Source organism: Zophobas morio, unplaced genomic scaffold (assembly GCF_036711695.1).
Source record: "Zophobas morio isolate AGI-343-1 ecotype UQ-CSIRO unplaced genomic scaffold, CSIRO_AGI_Zmor_V1 ptg000030l, whole genome shotgun sequence".
NCBI lineage: Eukaryota > Metazoa > Arthropoda > Insecta > Coleoptera > Tenebrionidae > Zophobas > Zophobas morio.
In genome coordinates this window covers 770,174-792,223 of record NW_026972135.1, presented here as the reverse complement: position 1 = coordinate 792,223, position 22,050 = coordinate 770,174, and the positions used below count along the sequence as shown (strand labels likewise).

Here is a 22,050-nt window from a genome sequence, read left to right as displayed (position 1 = left end):
TTTTCTAAATCCACGTACAAATAACTAAAACAATAATCAATAAATATGAAATTCCCTCTTTTTGTAGCAATAAACCGTTTTTTTCGTAACTCGGAATGTTTAGGGAATCTAACAAATTTTTTTAATTATTTACGAAATCCTTCGTCTGTGTATGTGATTATTACCTATGAAATAAAACAGGATTGCTGTCTTTGCACGTTCTATGCAATTATACGCACAACACGATTTCACGATGTTTAACAAATAGCCGGATAAAATACAACTTAAGAAGACTGTAGACATTTAAATAAGGTAACTTGAGCTTAAAAAACGTAAATTTGCAAAAATATACCTTCAAACACCATGAGACAGCACGAAAGAAACCTCCAGAAACAGTGCTCTGCAGTTTCGCGTCAATGTTTTGCCACCCAGAGAGCCCTATCTCTGTCCCACTGTGTTGACAACGCGCGTCTCTCTCTAAGTTATTTCTATATAATATTTCTATGGCGGAATCAGTTTGATTTTTTGGGTGGCATTTTTAATAATCTCTAGTAATTCACTCTTTGTTATTACTGAGGATTGTAGACAGTGAACATCACTAATTATTTTCTTTTGCGGTTAATACGATTTTTGTTGTAATACCAACGAAAACAATGTTGTCATTGGTGCCGCCATATATCTAATACTTGCGAACTCTTCAGAAGTAACATAGAAACGGTGTTCACGGACAAAGGGAAACGGAAGATATTGTTTTCTGTCTAGAAAAGTACCGAGGGTATGTGCGCACGTACACAAAATAGAAGCGAACGTATGAAATGTCAAAACACATCTAGTCACATAATCGACTAAAAATCAAGCAAGCACGAGTCTATGAGCAGTACTGTTTGGTATTATAAAGAGACAAAGAGGTCCGATATATTGCTCTGCCATTGTGTTTTCGGACTCTTTTGAGGCCTGATAGCAATATAGTAGTATTAGATATATGGGTGCCGCTGATTGACTAAGTTCATAATACTTTAACAGAGAGGTTGATGTGCTGCAGTGCCATCTAGTGGCAAGTTACAGCAAAATCGATAGCGCGAAAATATTCTCCATGGTCAAATACTAACGTATATCAATTTTCATGAGGATCGGTTGATTGGTACAGAAGTTGATGTGTTGCAGCGCCATCTAGTGGCGAGTTACAGCAAAATGGATAGGGCGAAAATATTTTCCATAGTCAAATGCCAACGTGTACCAATTTTTATGAGAATCGGTTGAACGGTGTAGAAGTTGATGTGCTGTAGCGCCATCTAGTGGCTAGTTACAGCAAAGCGGATACCACAAAAACCTTCTCCATGAAAAACCACTTACATGTGCCAAATTTCATGGTGATCGGTCAAACGATTTCGGAGTCTATCGATCACAGATATATATATATACCAACATCCATTTTTATATATTAGATTAAAATAATTAAACACAATAGAATTTTTGGGGAGGCTGTGCCTCCCTTGCCTCCTCTAAGATGTTGGTGACCGCTAAATAATAATATTAATAATAATAATAATAATAACTTTATTTGCCCCACAGAAACAAGTTCCAATTATAGGACAAAAATACATAAATAAATAAATATACATTCTAATACTAATTCTAATACAGATGACAAATTATACTAGAATAAAGTTAGAATTCAATAAAGCAATAAACGGCAAAAATTAAGAAGCAATAAATAACCAAAGACATATACGAGTATGTATATGCATGTGTCTTTCAATAACCTAACCGCTCTTACCAGACAATCATAACTAACTAACAGTAATACTCACTCCAACTAAGAAAATCGCTCACTAATACAAAGTTTATATTGATTTAGTCTACAAGAAAATAAATCACAATCGCAATACCTTTCCAAAATATTTAAATAAAAATGTATTACATATTTAGCCTACTAAATGCACATTAGCGCCATCTAGTAGGCTAAGACAAAAAAAACTCATGTCCTTTATTGTACAATATATTTTCCCGCTTATTAAAAACTAAATAAGCACGAAAGTGTGTCACTTCCTTCCAAAATAAATATCATAAGAAACCGCCACTGCATAACAAAATATCTGCCAAAGCAATAACTCTTAAGTTAATCAATAACAATAACTTAATAGAAAATAGGCAATGCTACATTGATACATAAACATAATATCACAGACGAAACCTAATATCTAACTAAATTGCAACACACTGCAATATTGTCTTAGAAAAACTGGATAATACATGCTTCATTGTAATCTGATCAAAATTTTGTTTATTAATTTATTTTAATTTTTGTCAGACAGTAGTCAGCTTTATTTTTTTTTATTGCTACACATATGATTTTTTTTTATTCAATAAAAAAAATAAGGAATAAAAGAAGAGAACATCTATTAAAGTTGTTCAAAATTGCCTCTCTGCTCTCCCAGACTTTATTGAACCATTTAGCAACACCATGGCGCACTTTTAATCACTGGTATAATTCATTTTCGATAACTATAAACCATTATTAAATATAATTGAAGCATTACAAACGTCAGTTAATAATTTATCTAAAGAAAACTTAGAACTACGCGGTGAAATAACCAAATTAAATAAGTGTGTGAATCTAACCAAAGCTGAGTAATTCACTAAACCCACAGATCCTGAGGAAGCTTGGGATTGATGATGATTTTAAAATCAAAATTTGGCAATTGATTGAAAACATTTGTAAATATGAGATCTCCATTACGTATTATTTTAAATTCACAGCCGTATCTGTAGCATCTGAAAATCAAAGCGATTTATGTGGAGGGGGAAGTCAATGGTAGTATGAACCACTGTACGACATACGTTCGAGGCAAATGTAGTGATAAAAGTTGAATTTAAATATTTATTAAATACCACTAGTTCGATTCATGTTTGGTATCAAGATTAACAGTAAAAATATCAGTCTTATTGGTACAGGTAATGGGATATATAAGAAAATTACTTTAATGGTAGAATTTAAGCGTTGAAATGACGCCTCGATTTCACCCATAAGGATTACACGGGGAACTGAAATACGGGTCTCGTGTTATGAAATGAGTTCAAATTTCGCGGGTCGTTTACTTTACTGGTCAATTATCTCTGTCCTTAGTTCTACTTACGCGTTACACAATCTACATTCGAGCAGACGCGTTACTTTCTCGACGTAACAACGTAATGTTGTGTTCACTTTCGCCACACTGCGTTACAGCAGATACTCTAGACAACCGAACCTGTGGTCTAGTACACCGACCTGTGGTACGCCTCCCTCCTTCAATTATAATCACGCTTAATACTACTGTCCATAAAAATATGTTAGGCCAGAACATCCAGCTGCGTGAACTACCTGCAAAAAAAAAAAACAAAATTAACAACGGATATGTAAATACTGTGAAACAGCAATTCAGTAAAAGAACCACTACAATTGCGATGCAAAATTTTAGCCTGGATGATCTACTAAACTCTTGTAGTAAACAAAAGCGCTTTCCGTTAGCGATTAACGAAATTGTTTCTTTTATTTATAAATGTGATAACACTATTGACATGACTGGAGTTATTATTATTGTTATGATTCCTTCAAAATAAAAAGTTGTCAACTTTCGCTGCATCAACGTCAGTCTGTTGCTGGGAGATTACGAGTGTCTGAGCGGTTCCTCAACAGATTCACTTTCATCTCGATGAGCTTTTTCGATTGCTAGAAATACATCTAATTCCTTTTCGTCTTTTTTTTCGCTTTTCGAGCCGCCTTTTTCTCCTTTCTTGTTTTTGCTTAGTAATTTTGGTGATGCAACTGGTTCATTTGACACGAGATATTGTACGATTTTTAGTCTTGTTACGATAACATTTACTAAACGACATAACATCATTCAAATTTTATTTTAAACATATTTCTCGAAGAAGAGTAAAGGAAAATAATTTATTGAATTATACATATAACGCTGTATTCAGTTACTAAATCAGAGAATTTGTTGCAGTCTAGTCTTACTATGTAGTATTTTGTATAACTAATTATTTCTTGGTGTTGTTAATATTCTCTTATTAAATATTTAGGTAAAATTAATACCGAGTTCAAACATTTGTGCTTTTTTAATCACATGTGCGAAACGCTAATAATTTTTTATATACCTTCTTTCGTATTTTCCGGGTAATCCTTATTGTGCTCTGGACACTGATTTCCGTCATCCACCTCTGTAATTTTAAATATTATTCATGACAATATATTTAGTTGACGAAATTTTTAAAAATACATACTTTCATCACACCAATACCCTGTATAACACTTTACACATCCACAGTTCGTTGAATCACAAATCTGGTGCCCCTGACAGTGCGGATATTGCTGTCCTAGAACCTTCGCACAACTTATGTCACAATTCGCGCCAACCATCCCTAAAGGACAATTAGTATCTATAGAAAATTTTGATGAATCCACATTTCTTTTCGGTCTATTTTCTTTCGCAATGTCTGATGGTTGTAAATATTTACACTCTATCTCCACGGGGTTGATGGAAGAATTAATGTTGTACGCCGCTGAAAATAAATTGAATGCACTATTTTATTAATAGTTAGGTTAAAAATTAGTCGAATACATGAATAAATCCAAAAATCACAAACAAATATTATTTTTGATAGTGAATTAGTAAGTAGTGTAAGGTTTACTAACATAATAATATTTTTCAGCAACTTACCAACATTGTATTCATTATCATGTAATCTTGCATCCAGTCTCCAGTATCCGTCTTCTGTTTGACTAGTCTTTGTCCTAATTAAATTGACTTCATTTGCTATAGAAGAATTTAAACTGATTTTGTATATCTCCCATTTTTCGAAATCATCCGTTTCCTTAATGGTTGAAGTGATATTTGTACGATCACCACCATATTCTACTTCTAGTACACATGATCTACATAAAGAAATGTAAAGAACCAGAAGAGAATGGTTACTGATGGTAGGAATCTTCAAAGACGTAGGACCATTTTTTGTATTTGTAACATTAGTTGCTTCTTTATATTTATCTGAAAAAAATCAAGAGTGATGATGATAATAAATAAAGCAACTGTTTCTTAAATTGAAATAGGGAACAACTGCAGGTATCTTACATGTATAAATTATTTGTAACTTTCGTGTTACATGACATGGTTACGAAGTAAGTACTCTATTTATTACTTCCCGAGCGTAAGCAAAGGAAGTATTGTAATCGAGTCCGTCGGCCGACTCTCTACTTTTACGTTTTCTCGATCTTTCATGACCCCTAGAAGACGAAGAAATAGGTCTCCCATTTCCGTCTGTCTGTCCGTCTGTCCGTCTGTCCGTCTGTCCGTCCGTCTGTCCGTCTGTCCGTCTGTCCGTCCGTCTGTCCGTCTGTCCGTCCGTCTGTCCGTCTGTTGTCCCGGATTTTTATTAGACAGATAATCTCCGAAAGTACTCGAGCGATTGTTGTGAAATTTTGTACTTATATTAAGAATATCATGTAGATGGTAAAACGCTAACCAAAATTTGTCTAATCATCCCCACCACTAATGCGATGACGTCACTTCAAAATTGTACATAGTAAATGGGTTTTCAATTGTATAAAATAACATAGTCCTATACATGTAGTTTACAACTCCGAATCGACTTTTCACCCGAAACGTCCAGATTTTTGGAAAAAAAATCAAAATTATAAAACAACATTTTGAAATTTAATTTTTAATCTGCTAACCAGAATGCTTTGAAATGTTGCAGATGTTTTAAGGCTATAAAGAGCATCATAAATCTTTAGTCAAAAAATATTTGCTTATCCCCTCCAAAAACTTGATGACGTCAGCTCAAAAGTTTGTGGAATAAATCATATCTAAAATGTACAAAATATGATGAGTCTGTACTTGTGATCTATCACTCCATTCATATTTTTTGGATTTGCATATACAGGGTGACTCAAAAAAATTAATGAATGCGTAAATTTATTTTACTGATTTACTCAGAAACTACAAAACCGAATGCTTTGAAATCTTGCAGATGTTTTAAGGTTCTAAAGAGCATAATAAATGTTTAGTCAAAATATATTTGCTTATCCCCTCCAAAAAATTGATGACGTCAGCTCGAAAGTTTGCCGAATAAATCCTATCTAAACTGTAAAAATATGATGAGTCTGTACTTGTAATTTATCACTCCATTCATATTTTTTGGATTTGCATATACAGGGTGACTCAAAAAAATTAATGAATGCGTAAATATATTTTATTGATTTAATCAGGAACTACAAAACCGAATGCTCTGAAATCTTGCAGATGTTTTAAGGTCATAAAGAGCATAATAAATGTCTAGTCAAAATATATTTGCTTATCCCCTCCAAAAACTTGATGACGTCAGCTCGAAAGTTTGCCGAATAAATCATATCTAAAATGTACAAAATATGATGAGTCTGTACTTGTCATTTATCACTCCATTTATATTTTTTGGATTTGCATATACAGAGTGACTCAAAAAAATTAATGAATGCGTAAATATATTTTATTGATTTAATCAGGAACTACAAAACCGAATTCTTTGAAATCCACTGCGAAAAAAAAAACATAATAGGCATGCAGTCGTCACGTTTCCGACAGCGAGGGAAGTACTGTCTAAACTCTTTAGACCAATTTTTTTTATTTTTTAGTTCAAAATATACATGACAAACTGGTCCCAAAGTAATCAAATCCAAAAACGGAACTGCAAACAACATGTAAGTGAAAATGGGAGATTAGAAAATGCGCACTTTTTTTAATAGGATCATATGCACTTTGTGACATTTTTAAACGGTAATTGTCGACATTATCGTTAGTATTCCCATATTAAGTACTCTCGATTTTAATAGCTATTAAGACAACTAGTGTTTTATAGACAGTTTAAAAATCAAGATCGTAGTTAAAATCCGAGCGACCGAAGGGAGCGAGGATTTTATAGAGCGAGATTTTTAAACTATAAAACACGTGTTGGCTTCAAGATTTTTTCAAACACTAACAGTAATTCGTCAACTCCTTTTTGATCAATTCATTACTACAAATTTTGACAAATCATTTGTGAAGCTTCATAGTATCATAGTAAGATTGCTGTGTATTGTAACTATGACAAGTAAACAAATTTTGAAAAAAACAATTTTCATCGTCAAAATGTGCGAAAACGTTCCGGAAGAAATTCCGGAAAAGGGAAAAGGGTAACAGTTTAGAAGCGGGGCAAACGCTAAAAATACATGAAACAAAGAAAATTTTTTACTAAACTTACTCAGAAACCTTCAATAATTTCAATTCCGGTGTCGGAGAAGTGGAAAAATGTACCATTAAAAAGTTGGAGGTAGTTTTCGGGGCCACGGAACATCATTGGCGAAAATATTTATTTCACAATATGACACGGAATTAATCGTTTTAGAACCATTGCGAATAACGTTTCCACGAATTCTCGACTTTGTTTCCACAAATTTCCACGTTATAGCGGTTATTATATTCTAAAATAGAATAATACCACTAATATTGTTTGTATTTTTTATAAACATAACCTATAATCACAACTGTAAGAAACATGCACAAATGTCATTTTCTCCGATTTTGTTTTGAATGAAGTTAGCGGTAGTTCAACCACGTGGAGCTACTGACAGACGGTCACATTTTCTACACTTGTGCATTTTGTAATTTCGAATGTAAAGGAAACGACCGCGAATCTTTTAAATAATTCACTAATAATTCGGAATGCTTTCAATTTTAAATTTTTTTATAATAATAAAAATTACATCAAAGACATAATCCATCATTTGCCCCTGCGGAAGTTAAGTGGCGGCTTTTAATGACATATGTCAATTGTATTAATTGTTCATAATGGCGTGTGAGGGTTGTACGAATTCGCTGCGACAACTTGCGGTGCGTTGCGAGGATCGGAGGCGCGTTGTTGATTTTCTGGTCTCGCACAACATGTTAAGACGGTTCCGCAATTGTCCAAGCCGAGCCGACCTGACCCGACCCGACCCGACCGGACCCGATCCGACCCGACGCGACCTGACCCGACCCGACCCGACCCGACCTGACCCGAGCCGACCCGATCCGACCCGAGCCGACCCGACGCAACCTGACCCGACCTGAGCCAAGCCGAGCCGACCTGACCCGACCCGAACCGACCCGACCCGAGCCGACTTGACCTGACCCGACCCAAACCGACGCGACCTGACCCAAGCCAAGCCGACCTGAGCTGACCTGACCCGATCCGAGCCGAGCCGACCCGACACGAACCGACCCGACTCGACCTGACCCAAGCCGAGCCGACCTGACCCGACCCGACTTATGCCGACTCGACCTGACCCGCGCCGACCCGACCCGACCCGACCCGACCTGACCCGAGCCGACCCGACCCGACGCGACCTGACCCGACCTGACCGAAGCCGAGCCGACCTCACCCGACCCGACCCGAGCCGAGCCGAGCGGACTTGACCTGACCTGACCTGACCCAAACCGACACAACCTGACCCAAGCCAAGCCGACCTGACCTGACCTGACCCGATCCGAGCCGAGCCGAGCCGACACGAACCGACCCGACCCGACCTGACCCAAGCCGAGCCGACCTGACCCGACCCGACTTGTGGCGACCCGACCCGACCCGACCCGACCCGACCCGACCTGACCCGAGCCGACCCGACCCGACGCGACCTGACCCGACCTGACCCAAGCCGAGCCGACCTGACCCGACCCGACTTGTGCCGACTCGACCTGACCCGCGCCGACCCGACCCGAGCCGACCCGAGCCGACCCGACCTGACCAGAGCCGACCCGACCCGACCCGACCCGACACGACGCGACCTGACCTGACCCGAGCCGACCCGACCCGAGCCGACCCGACCCGACCTGACCCAAGCCGAGCCGACCTGACCCGACCCGACCCGACCTGACCCAAGCCGAGCCGACCTGACCCGACCCGACTTGTGCCGACTCGACCTGACCCGCTCCGACCCGAGCCGACCCGACCCGACCCGATCCGACTAGACCCGACCTGACCAGAGCCGACCCGACCCGACCCGACCCGACCCGAGCCGACCCGACCCGACCCGACGCGACCTGACCCAAGCCGAGCCGACCTGACCCAAGCCGAGCCGACCTGACCCAAGCCGAGCCGACCTGACCCGACCCGACCCGACCCGAGCCGAGTCGACTTGACCTGACCTGACCCAAACCGACACGACCTGACCCAAGCCAAGCCGACCTGACCTGACCTGGCCCGATCCGAGCCGAGCCGACCCGACACGAACTGACCCGACCGGACCTGACCCGAGCCTTCGCCGACCTGACCTGACCCAACCCGACGCGATCTGACCCGAGCCGACCCGACCCGAGCCTACGCGTCGATTAGGGTCACATCGGGTTATAAAACTCTTCTGCTGCACCTGATGTGACCCGATCCAACTAGATTCAATCAGTCGCTATTCGACCCGATCCGATTGGCGAATCGGATCGGGTCGAATAGTGTCTGATAGGGTATCATTTAACTTATCACCTGCATCTGATCTGACCCGATTCTGTCCGATCTGATCCGATCCGAGCGCCCGATCGGGTCGAATCAGATCAAGTGGAGTCAGATGGAGTCATTTAAACTCATCGACTGCACCTGGTCTAACCTGATTCGAATCTATTTGACCCTTCCCGATCCGATTTCATGCATGTGATGATTGCTATACGACTCAAATCGATCCGATCGGACGAGATCTGACCCGACCGTATCCGATTTGATCTTCGCGCACCGATGGTGTGGGTCAGATCGAGTCGGATCATTTGCATTCATTTTCATATTATGAGCCGACGTAACCCGATCTGCACGTATCACATCGGAGGGGGTCTAGTCGAATCGGATAGGATGGAGTCAGATCGAATCGGGTTAGATTGTTTATCGCGTGTATAGAAGAATTGTTACATTATGACTCGAATTGACCCAATCCGCGTTGCGCGCGGATCGTTAAGATCGAATCAGATCGGATTGGATCGAGTTGGAACGGATCGAGTGAAATCGGATAAGACCGAGCTCGATCGGATAGAACCGAGTCGGATCGGATCAGGCGCGTTCGAAGATAGTTACGTATATTATGAACCCATCGGGTTGGGCCAGTTAGGATTGGATGGAATCGGATAGGATCGAGTGGAATTGGATCGGATCGAGTCACATTAGTTCGGATCGCGTGCTTTCGAAGATTGTTACATTATCTCCCGATCAGATTCGCGGCTGGTATTCGAAGATCATTATTTTATGAGGTGATGTGACCTGATCCGCGCCGCGCGGTCATATCGGAGCAGATCGGATCGAGTCGATTAAATCAGGTCAGATCGGGTCGAATAGCGTCGAATCGCATGCATTTGAAATTTGAAGATTTTTATATTGTGATCCGATCCGACACGGCAATTAAACTTTTGTATCATTTGTATAAAATGGAATCTACTATTACCTATTATATATATAAAAAAAAAAAAAATTAATGCAGAACACCTCTGTAACAATATATGAGACAGAATACACATTTCAGAACTTGCTTGAACATTTCAAAAGTTAGTTCATTACAAATTGTTTCACGTTAAATAGTTAATATAATTAAATATTACTGTTAAGTTTGCGTGCAAATCTCGTTTTTCGTAAATTGGCGATTTTTGTATAACTGCTGGTCGAGTAGATTCTCGCATGCGCGCGAGAGTCGTCGCAATCTCCAAACTTGGAAATGACTATTTTTTTTTGCTTGAACCTGCCTTAATATATTTCGAAAATAAAAAGACATCACTTTATTGCACGGTAGTTAATTATTGTTAGTCTGATCTGATTGGCATTAGTGAAGAAAAGTGGCAGTCTTTCCATAGCATAGTCGAAGATATAAAACAAAAATGACGAACAGTGAGCTATCTTCACTTCAATGAGTGTGTTAATAGTTTATCGTTGTCAAAATTTGAAGATTGTTATTTGAATATTTTTTAATCTGATATTTTAATGGGGATTAATATTTTAGTGGTTCTTAAGAAAATTAAAAGCACAATTTGGATATAAATGACCTTGTTTCGTAAGTCAAATGTTTCTTATGCTTAATAATGTCCAATAAATATTATAACCTCTTAATCGCTCCGATTCGCTTCACGAAAAATCAAGAATTTGATAAAAATCGCATACTTTTGACTTTGCCGCCGTCAGATCTGAGTTCTTGAGACAATTTTAGGTAAGATTAGTGAAGAAACTAAATTTTTCTATGAAGATTTCATGTTTGCCTTGCTTCTAAACAATTACCGGGAAAAGAATTGCGAAGCATTTTGTTACCCTTAAAGTCAAAAAATGCATACGAGAAAGTGTATGTTTCGTTCGAAGACTGGAAAAATTAAAACCGCATCAAGGAAGTAACCGAAGATGTTATCTTGGTTTTTTTGGACATGAGAGTGAGTACATATTTAGTAAAATTCATAAAACTAAATTATTTAACAATTACAGTCGCAAAAGTTGTCACCTTGTTCTTTATGGCCAGAATATTCAATGTTAAAGGCCACTCTAAAGGCAAAAGAAAACATAGATATTGAAAAATTTGGTGCTGTTATTTCGTATATAAAAAAATTAAATGTTGGTTATCGTGGCAAAATATCCAACGTTCTGACACGAGAAGAAATCAAAACTTTCTTGCAAGAAGCTGATGACGGAGAATATTTAATCGAGAAGGTAAGAATTACTTAATAAGAAGTATTTTTTATACATATGAAATCGTGTAGGTTGCTTTAATCTTTGGAATTGCCGGAGCTTGCAGAAAGGCCGAATTGTGTGTTATGAGATTTGGCGATATACAAGATTGTGGTAATGTTCTGAATATTGTTATACCTGACAGTAAAACCCACAAAGAAAGAAGCTTCAGTGTAGTTAATGAAGGCTTTGGTGTTAATACCATTGATTTGTATCGACGTTATGTTGCTTTACGACCCACAAATTCACCATTGAGGTTTTTTTTACACTATTATAAAGGTAAATGTACTCGCCAAAATGTAGGAATTAACACCTTTGGAAAAATTCCCAGAAAAATTGCAACTTTCCTCAATCTGGAAAATCCAGCTAAATACACAGGTCATTTGGCAACTCTCCTGGTTAACGCAGGTATTGTAATGATTACCTTTATTCTTCAAAGTAACTTTATATTCAATGCAGGCGGAGACATTACTTCGTTGAAGAGGCATGGCGGGTGGGAATCGACCAAGATGGCAGAATCTTACATCCAAGAATCTTTTGGAGAAAGAGTGAAAATTGCTCAAAAAGTTTTTGGAGATGAAAAGCTGGCACCGAATGAATTAGTTGACAATGAAATCGTTGTGGACAAACCCACGAACTTAAGTTACAGTGAAGCGTGTGGCAGTTCCAGTTCTAGCTCTAGTACTAGCAAGAACACCGCTCAAAATGTTTATTTTAATAATTGTACTTTTAACTTTGGTGATAATTATTGTAAAGATTCGAAATAAAAAACTTGAAATATGCGAAATCGTATTTTAAGAAGCTATAAGATACGTTGCCATTGACAGCGTACTTTAAGAGAACAACGTTATTTTAAATCAAAGTTAACATACGAGTTCTTATGAACCATAGAAACAGTATAAGATGTTAGTGTTTGAAAATAACTTTTTTCCAATTTCTACTAATAAAATGCTCATTTTGTATGTCAAATCTCGCTATTAAAACAATAGTTTAATCGAAAGGATGAATAAAATGTTTGTAGCAACACTTTATTCACACTGTCATTGACAACACGAATAAAGTAAAAAAAATAAAAATTCCCACTACCACTGAAATTTACGTTGCTATGGATGTGTGGATATTCAACTAAAATTTGCAACGCTTGATAATCCACCTCCTGTAAAACAATCCTAATGAAAGTCCAGGAGCATCGTTTGAATTTGACCGTGACGAAAGTACAGGCAGCTTAGGCAATTTACCTTCTTCAAATGTTCATCATATTAGTAATAGTACAATTAATATTATGTATATGGATTACCTAATCAATAAATTTTTTGAAAAATTTTGCGAAATTGGAAAAAATCTTGTATGATACACGTGAATAAACGAATTTTATCCACTCAAAAACATTATCACACTCAGCTTCGCCTCGTGTGCTAAACTGTTTTTTCGTTGGATAAAATTCACTTTTATTCACTTATACCATAAATAGCTATTCTATTGCTTAACAATTTTATCTGACTAAAAATTAATTATCAAGAAAGTGAGAACATTTTAAGTACACTAATTCAGGATTTTCAATTCAGTAGTTTCAGCTAAACTGCTTAAGAAAAAAAAACTTAAAATTGATTTAAATGTTAATTATAATTTTAGTCCGTAACATGGTTAAAAATTATTATACAATTTTATTCAGAATGACATTGAAATCTGTAATTATTTCAATTAATCGAGTTTAGAAAATAAAAGCACATCAACATAAATCATTATAAAAATGTTATACTCATAGGTGACGTCTTTAATTATGCACATTTATAATTATGTTTAGTAATATTCAGGTAACCTTTCATAGTTAATTTTGTACATTCATTATAAATTTAATATTGAATAAAATAAATGCATTCGTAACCAAATAAGTATACAACATAAAAATCACCGAAAAATTATTATTATACTTACAACTGTGAATTTTAAAATATGTTTCGTTTTTAGTTTTCACCCCAACAAAAGTAGGTTTTATCAAATATCTCCGGATCAAATCATTATCCATGATGTAATGTATATGGTTGTTTTTGAAAAAAATACTAAACGTGGTCCATCCTTCGATATTTTTGAGCTCTTTGTGGAAATAATCCATTGCTTCTCCATCGTGCGCAAACAATTCTATTTCCTTTGCTTGGTAAACTGAGAAAGCTACAGAAGTCATCACATCATTAAAGGCTGTGTAATCTGTTTTGGTCGAATTAAAATCTGAAAAATAGTGTACACCAATCAAATTTTACTTCTACACAAATTTCTTTGTTAATGTATGCACAGACGGTCTCAGATTGTGCTCTCAAATCAATAGGTTTCATAATATCTACTTGCGATATCTCTATGTGATATACTTATCCTAGATTTATAATAAGTTATTACGTAGTATATCGCAGTAGAATCAGAAATGGTATGAGCATAATCACGCTGCCAATTTGTATTTTTAAATGCAACGTCGTCATTATCTCCCGGAAAGAAAAAACTCCCAGTCAGTCTAGACGATTCTTCCAAAATATCAAACTGTGGCATGATTTTGTGTGAGCATATTTTCAATATATCTATGAATTTCAAACATTTTGTTAAAAATATGATTGTCCTAATAATCACACTTCACTTGAGCAAAACAGAACTAAACATTCAAGTATAAAGCTAAATTATTTTTACACAGATACAGTCGCAATCACTGAATCTTGGGCAAGTTTCTTCTGCGATTTTCAAAATTCTAAATGTAAATGCAGCTGATATGTTGTAAAAAAAGCCAAATGAATTTTGACACGTGTCATTTTATAAATTGACATAATTAGGCAGTAATGACAAACAAAAAAAAAATGGGTTAGGAGTTTCTAAAGGATGTTTTAAAATTTAGGATAATTCATTAACCACCTTGCCCAAGATTCAGTGATTAAAACTGTACGTGAATGAATGAAGAATAATTATTGTGCATTGTAAATTTTTCGTCTTGTCTGTGTGAAAATCATCAAAAAATATATTATACAGAGACGAGGGAAATTGTCGAAATAACCTTCCACTAGTACTTAATTGAAATTAAATGTTTAAATTAAATAGTTTATTAATCAACTGCGGAAAATAATATTTTTTTATTAATTAAACAAATAGATTAATTATATCTGTTTAATTTATTATAGAATATGTCTGCTATTTTTAAGTTTTGAACATTTTCTTTCTTGGGTCACTTTTTACTTCCCGAGCGTAAGCAAAGGAAGTATTGTAATCGAGTCCGTCGGCCGACTCTCTACTTTTACGTTTTCTCGATCTTTCATGACCCCTAGAAGACGAAGAAATAAGTCTCCCATTTCCGTCTGTCTGTCCGTCTGTCCGTCCGTCTGTCCGTCTGTCCGTCCGTCTGTCCGTCTGTCCGTCCGTCCGTCCGTCTGTCCGTCTGTCCGTCTGTCCGTCTGTTGTCCCGGATTTTTATTAGACAGATAATCTCCGAAAGTACTCGACCGATTGTTGTGAAATTTTGTACTTATATTAAGAATATCATGTAGATGGTAAAACGCTAACCAAAATTTGTCTAATCATCCCCACCACTAATGCGATGACGTCACTTCAAAATTGTACATAGTAAATGGGTTTTCGATTGTATAAAATAACATAGTCCTACACATGTAGTTTACAACTCTGAATCGACTTTTCACCCGAAACGTCCAGATTTTTGGAAAAAAAATCAAAATTATAAAACAACATTTTGAAATTTAATTTTTAATCTGCTAACCAGAATGCTTTGAAATGTTGCAGATGTTTTAAGGCTATAAAGAGCATCATAAATCTTTAGTCAAAAAATATTTGCTTATCCCCTCCAAAAACTTGATGACGTCAGCTCAAAAGTTTGTGGAATAAATCATATCTAAAATGTACAAAATATGATGAGTCTGTACTTGTGATCTATCACTCCATTCATATTTTTTGGATTTGCATATACAGGGTGACTCAAAAAAATTAATGAATGCGTAAATATATTTTATTGATTTAATCAGGAACTACAAAACCGAATGCTTTGAAATCTTGCAGATGTTTTAAGGTCATCAAGAGCGTAATAAATGTTTAGTCAAAATATATTTGCTTATCCCCTCCAAAAACTTGATGACGTAAGCTCGAAAGTTTGCCGAATAAATCATATCTAAAATGTATAAAATATGATGAGCCTGTACTTGTCATTTATCACTCCATTCATATTTTTTGGATTTGCACATACAGAGTGACTCAAAAAAATTAATGAATGCGTAAATATATTTTATTGATTTAATCAGGAACTACAGAACGGAATGCTCTGACATCTTGCAGATGTTTTAAGGTTATAAAGAGCATAATAAATGTTTAGTCAAAATATATTTGCTTATCCCCTCCAAAAACTTGATGACGTCAGCTCGAAAATTTGCCGAATAAATCATATCTAAAATGTACAAAATATGATCAGTCTGTACTTGTGATCTATCACTCCATTCATATTTTTTGGATTTGCATATACAGGGTGATTCAAGAAAATAAATGAAAGCGTAAATTTATTTTACTGATTTACTCAGGAACTACAAAACCGAATGCTTCGAAATCTTGAAGATATTTTAAAATTATCATAAGCATGGTAAATTTTTGATCAAAACGTATTTGGTCGTCCCCCCTAAAAAATTTATGATGTCACCACAAAATTTTGCTGAAAAAATCCTATCTAAATTGTACAAAATATGGTGAGTCTCTTCTTGTGATTTATCATTCCATTCAAATTTTTTCGGTTTGCATATACAGGGTGACTCAAAAAAATTAATGAATGCGTAAATTTATTTTATTGATTTAATCAGGAACTACACAACCGAATGCTTTGAAATCTTGCAGATGTTTTAAGGTTATAAAGAGCATAATAAATTTTTAGTCAAAATATATTTGGTTATCTTCTACAAAAAACTGATGACGTCAGCTCAAAAGTTTGCCGAATAAATCGTATCTAAAATGTACAAAATATGATGAGTCTGTACTTGTGATTTATCATTCCAATCATATTTTTGGATTTGCATATGCAGGGTGACTAAAAAAAATTAATGAAGGCGTGAATTTATTTTATCGATTTAATCAGGAATTAGAAAACCGAATGTTTTGAAATCTTGGGAATATTTTAAAGTTATTATAAGCATGGTAAACTTTTGTTCAAAATGTATTTGTTCATCCCTCCTAAAAAAATTGATGACGTCACCCTTAAATTTTGCTGAATAAATCCTATATAAAATGCAAAAAATATGATGAGTTTGTACTTGTGATTTATCATTCCATTCGTATTTTTTAGATTTTCTTAAGAGGTGGTTCAAAAAAATTAATGAAGTCAATTTATTTTATAGATTAAATTAAAGGCAACACTTATTATTAGTATTACACCCCAACCAACCCAATTTGGTAGACACAAAATTTGTTAAAGGAAAAACTCGGTTGAAACATAAGGGTAGCACGCTTATTTACATCGACTTTAACATTACAGACTTGCATTTGTTTTATGCGCTCACTTGGTTCCGCGAATGTGAAATAGACATGTTTATAATCAACCAATTGTGAATTTCACCGTCAAGAATTAAAATAAAACCCAATGTTTTATATAATAAGCGGAAGTCGAAGCAATAAAACCGATGGTCGTTTTGTTTACAGTTTCTCTGTTTGACTCTCACGTATGGTGTTACGCCTGTCATCTTAAATTAAGAATGTTTATACATACACGATTTTCAGTTGCCTCTGATATGTATACGTGAGTAAATTGTTTCGTTATTTTATTGATTATTACAAATCAATATTCAAAACGACCCAATTCATTTTCCCGAAAATTTGAGAATATAATAATTTTATTCTTAGTATTACACTACATCTATCCCAACTGATATACGTGTCCTTGCAAAAATGTTGATGACGTCATCGCAATTTTTTTTTAAATTCCCACTACAAAAATGTAATGAGAAAAAAAACACAATAGGTATGCAGTCGTCAAGTTTCCGACAGCGAGGGAAGTACTGTCTAAACTCTTTAGACCAATTTTTTAAGATTTACACTATTGTCCTTATATAAATATATTTTATCCACATAGGTTATACAACCAAAAATATACCTTATTTCTCAATATTCCCCATTTCAAATTCCCCCACGATTGTTTTTTTAATATCAAATTTATCAAATATAATATAAATTTACAAAAAAAAAATGGAATTTTACTAATAAAAAACAACTTCTTTAAACATAATAAAGTTCGACAACCAACAAAATAATCACTAAAATATAGAAAATAACATTAATTGTTTTATTTAGTACAATTATTGTTATTAATTTAATTTCAACAATTTCCTCTTTTGGTTTGAATATTTTAGTTTTTTGAATGCTTTAAGTGTGCTTATTACAATTTACTACAATGGGCAAAATAAGCTTCTTCAAAATTGTGGTATTTACAAAAAATGTTTAAATGTGAATTACAATTAAATATGGGGTCATCGCAAAGATATGAAAAGATAAAATTATTTGTAAAATAATTATAAATAGTAACATAATTTGTATTGAAGGACTTCGTAAAATTTTAACAATAATTTCTACTATAAAAAGTATTAAAATTACAATCGTTTGTAATTCAAGTATGCAACCAACCTTACACATTTGGTATTTTCTTTTTCTCTCAATAGATGGCTCTACACTACTACCACTAAATATCATATAGATATAACGATAAACTGACTCCCACCACTCGTTGCTATCTTTTGGAAGACAAAGTGCATGTAGTGGAGTTTAATCGACAAGCTCTCACTTTTTTCTGCCTAATAGTAACAAGACTAGCAGTGGCGTAAATAGCACCCCCGCAGAGCTGATATATTTTTTAAAATGTACAAACGAGTAAGTACATATTTATATTACTTTTTAAATTTGATGTATGACGGCGCTTACTATAAACTGCGGGGGGGCGCAGTGGAAGGTAGCTACGCCACTGAAGACTAGTGATATAGTGATGTGTCATACACAGAAATTTTGATTACTCGCACACCCGTATAGATTGAAAGTCTGTCTATCTATCAAGAAGGCCGTGCTATACATATTTGTGAACATGAAAATTTTGACCAACCTTTTTTATTCTATTTAACCCATTGCACAGAAATCCCCCCTTTTAATTGAAAATTCAAAATTTAAATCAACACACGACATACTGTGGATAGAAGTATAGTACCAGCTGACCAGCAGAGACATACACACACCTGCTGGACAAAAGTTAAAACTAGAAATCATAGAAAAATAACTCAATACGAGTATATTTTTACTTTGCTCATCAACAACCGATAGAAACGAAAGATCTACAGATTTTCAGGTTACAAGAAAAAACAACGTTGCTACTGGTTGGTTACAAATTCTTTCAAAAATCCACAGAAAACGTACAGTCTACCAATAGCTAATAGAAAAATACCATAAAAAAACTCAGTTTAAAAAAAAATGGAATGTTGAATAAAATGTAATGCACAATCATGTATCATTAGAATTTTCCCACTTAAAAAATTTAAGCCAATCGGCCTTTACACACCCAAACATTTTTACCTTAGCAGGTACTTATACTAAAAAAAATCTATCACTGATTTCCTGAATTGTGATTACTGATTATAATTAGATTATAATATTTTCATGGACATACAAGAAATACATACCTTCCCATCTTTTGTCGGTTATTCTTGATATCAAGTGATTTGAATCTTTTATTATCCAGTCGTCGTTTTCCCAGATTTCAGACTCTACTAAATTTTTGCCTTGTCCAACCTTTTCTAGTGGTGGATTCGTAAACATCGCCGAATCAACATTTTTCTCGTCCACACAATAAATGCGTGTTTTATTTACAAGGCGTATAATTCCATTTTCTTCTTGTACGGGAAAACCGAATGAACTCAGTGGTAAAGTAATTGTTAAGGCTAACACAAGTTTACTGCCTTTTAAAATAGTCATAATCAACGATTGTGTTTTACTTAAAACTCGAACTATCGGTTGTAGGTGAAAGAGAATCGTGTTAGACCTAAAACAATTAAAAAAAAATTATACTAAGTCCAATACTTATACATAGCTCACATTTTGAAAAATATACTTTAATGTTTTTTTCAATTTATTTAAGATCTATGAGGTAACTCACGTGTTGAAAAAAATCCGTTTCTTTGAGTTTACTGCACTTAAAAAGCTAGCACAACCTACTGTACTTGCTGAATGCAATTTTCTTTATACCAAACTAACACTTTTTTAAAACTCGGCTCTGTTGTATTATCATTTATAAAATGATATTTTATCGACCTGTCGTGTCTTTAAATTATAAAGCGCTATCGCTTATCTTAAGTTCGGCGATGGAATACTGTTTCCTTTCTTTTTTTTTGCTGATAGAGTGTATACAATATTTTGATTGAGATTAAATTAATCACGCATTTAAAGCTCAATTAAATACATATTTCACTCATTTAAATTTTTAATATGGTGTTAAAGTACCACATGACCGACACTACGCCAATCAGACGTTGCTAAAGGCCTTGTTAAATAGTAACTTAATCTCAATTAAAATATTGTATAAGCTGACCCTTAGTTGACATTACTAATACATATTACATTACTAACTTTAGTATTATCTATTTTTTATTATATCCCCACAAAATTTTTGTTTAAAATTGGAAAAAGTTTGGTAGGATTGCTGTAGAGAAATTTAATATTCCTTCCTGTCATTTTGACTTTCAAATATTCAGTATCTGAAATTTTTGTCATGTGTTAAGAACTTGTTCTTCAATTACGAAAGTGACACAGGCGTAATTAAGTATTCACCAGAAGAGTGGAACCGACAAGCAATTTGTCAAAAATTGGTCTAAGGTTATTTAGACAGAACTACGCTCGCGCTTGAAGTACAATCCAACAAATTCAGCTTCTTCGAAAAATTATAAAATAAAGATATGTGTGTACTATTCAAATAAAAGTAAAGAAGCATGCTATGTGTTAACATTTACTATACTTACTATAACCGTGAAGCGCTTGCAAGGTTTAGAGATTTGAAATTTTAAAATTAAATTGCTAAATGTCGTTATACTGTACGTCAGGGGCGAGGCAAGTTCTGTCGAAATAACATTCGACCAATTTTTAAAAGTAGGTAACATAACTTCACTAATATCACCTAACTAGGCTTTAATGTTTGCTGTCAGTATTTCTCGACATTTGTACAGTTTGTTTTTAATCAGATTTGTAATTTCATACTTTCAATATACCTATTCAATATTAAGTATTATTTTTAAGAAGTATGGTACACAGTGAACTATGTATCCCTCCCGAAATGCGATTATTGCAGGCAGGGCCTAAATTAATGTGCAATTCTACACATTTTGTGCAGTTCAAAAATGCATTTGTGCAGCTGGAAATTGCAATTTGTGCAGTAACTTTTTCACATTATTAATATTTTTACTTCCCGAGCGTAAGTTACTAGTACTACCATTGACGCCGGTTCATCCCTTCACCGAAAAGAATCGAAGAATTTTTATGATTTTGTTTGTCAAGTTGGAACTTCAAGAAACCCCAGATGTGCTGTTTTCGATCTGTCACGTACCTGCTTAACAATAACACTTGTCTCAGTGATTTCGAAAAAGTGCACAATAAAAATTTATCAGTCCTACTTGCGGAGTCGTACTGCTTTCACAGCTGTTATCACTTTAGTTTTTTCTTGCATTGGTAATGCGCTGTGACTAATTTTCTTTTGTGCTATGGCAAGTATTAGTTACGTTATTGGCGTCATCACAAATTTTTTATTGGTCAAATTAAGAACGTGTCACCCCATTTTGTCAAAAATATGAGAATACGTAAGTCATTATTTTTAATAATGACAAAATAAGAATTATAATAATAAAATTCAAAACATTTTGTTCGATTGTGGCTTAATTATTTTAGTCCTCTGTTTTGGAAAGACAACACACAAACTTTTGTGATGTACCTTTAAATAGTGACATATGTATTAATAGTGTCTGTTTTATGACTATTTTAGAATTTTGTTTATATCTTTACAATGTATTTATTTTGAATTGCGTTTTGCTATTATTTATTTATTATTAATGGTACAGGTATTCTCACTAAATCGACAAAATCATAGTGCACTTTAATGTGGGGGGGGGGGGGGGGGTAGTATTATAGAGGACAGAAGGGGGATTAAAGGCGATTGTGCAGTTGTGCAGTTGGAAATTTTCCTTAATTTAGGCACTGATTGCAGATAGAATTTTTACATCCCTTGTGAACGCAATTTCAAAAATTTGGTGCTTGATAATTTTCGTTTGTCAAGCATTACATAACCTCAATCTTTTTTGTAGACCGTGGTTTATAACGATTAATGAC

General features: G+C 35.2%; 2 protein-coding genes across 4 annotated transcripts; one reads left to right on the top strand and one right to left on the bottom strand.

Annotated features, from left to right (window-relative positions):
• Nucleotides 1–2,846: 2,846 nt before the first annotated feature.
• LOC135137807 (uncharacterized) lies at nt 2,847–20,071 on the bottom strand. Of its 2 annotated transcripts, XM_064067554.1 has the most exons (8): nt 19,835–20,071; nt 19,362–19,720; nt 13,621–13,911; nt 4,938–5,009; nt 4,683–4,883; nt 4,246–4,524; nt 4,120–4,182; nt 2,847–3,340 (listed from the first exon to the last, which is right to left on the bottom strand). In XM_064067554.1, exons 2-8 carry the CDS (start codon nt 19,651–19,653, stop codon nt 3,129–3,131), a joined length of 1,410 nt encoding a protein of 469 aa, XP_063923624.1. In that variant the 5' UTR covers nt 19,654–19,720; nt 19,835–20,071; the 3' UTR covers nt 2,847–3,128. The 2 variants fall into 2 exon arrangements, with proteins under 2 accessions (XP_063923624.1, XP_063923623.1); XM_064067553.1 differs by having other exon boundaries at nt 4,683–5,009.
• On the top strand, nt 10,769–12,472 carry LOC135138285 (uncharacterized). Of its 2 annotated transcripts, XM_064068224.1 has the most exons (5): nt 10,769–11,026; nt 11,180–11,393; nt 11,446–11,667; nt 11,718–12,093; nt 12,145–12,472. In XM_064068224.1, the coding sequence occupies exons 2-5, from the start codon at nt 11,388–11,390 to the stop codon at nt 12,450–12,452; spliced, it is 912 nt and encodes a 303-aa protein (XP_063924294.1). In that variant the 5' UTR covers nt 10,769–11,026; nt 11,180–11,387; the 3' UTR covers nt 12,453–12,472. The 2 variants fall into 2 exon arrangements, with proteins under 2 accessions (XP_063924294.1, XP_063924296.1); XM_064068226.1 differs by lacking the exon at nt 10,769–11,026 and having other exon boundaries at nt 11,039–11,393.
• Nucleotides 20,072–22,050: the final 1,979 nt, after the last annotated feature.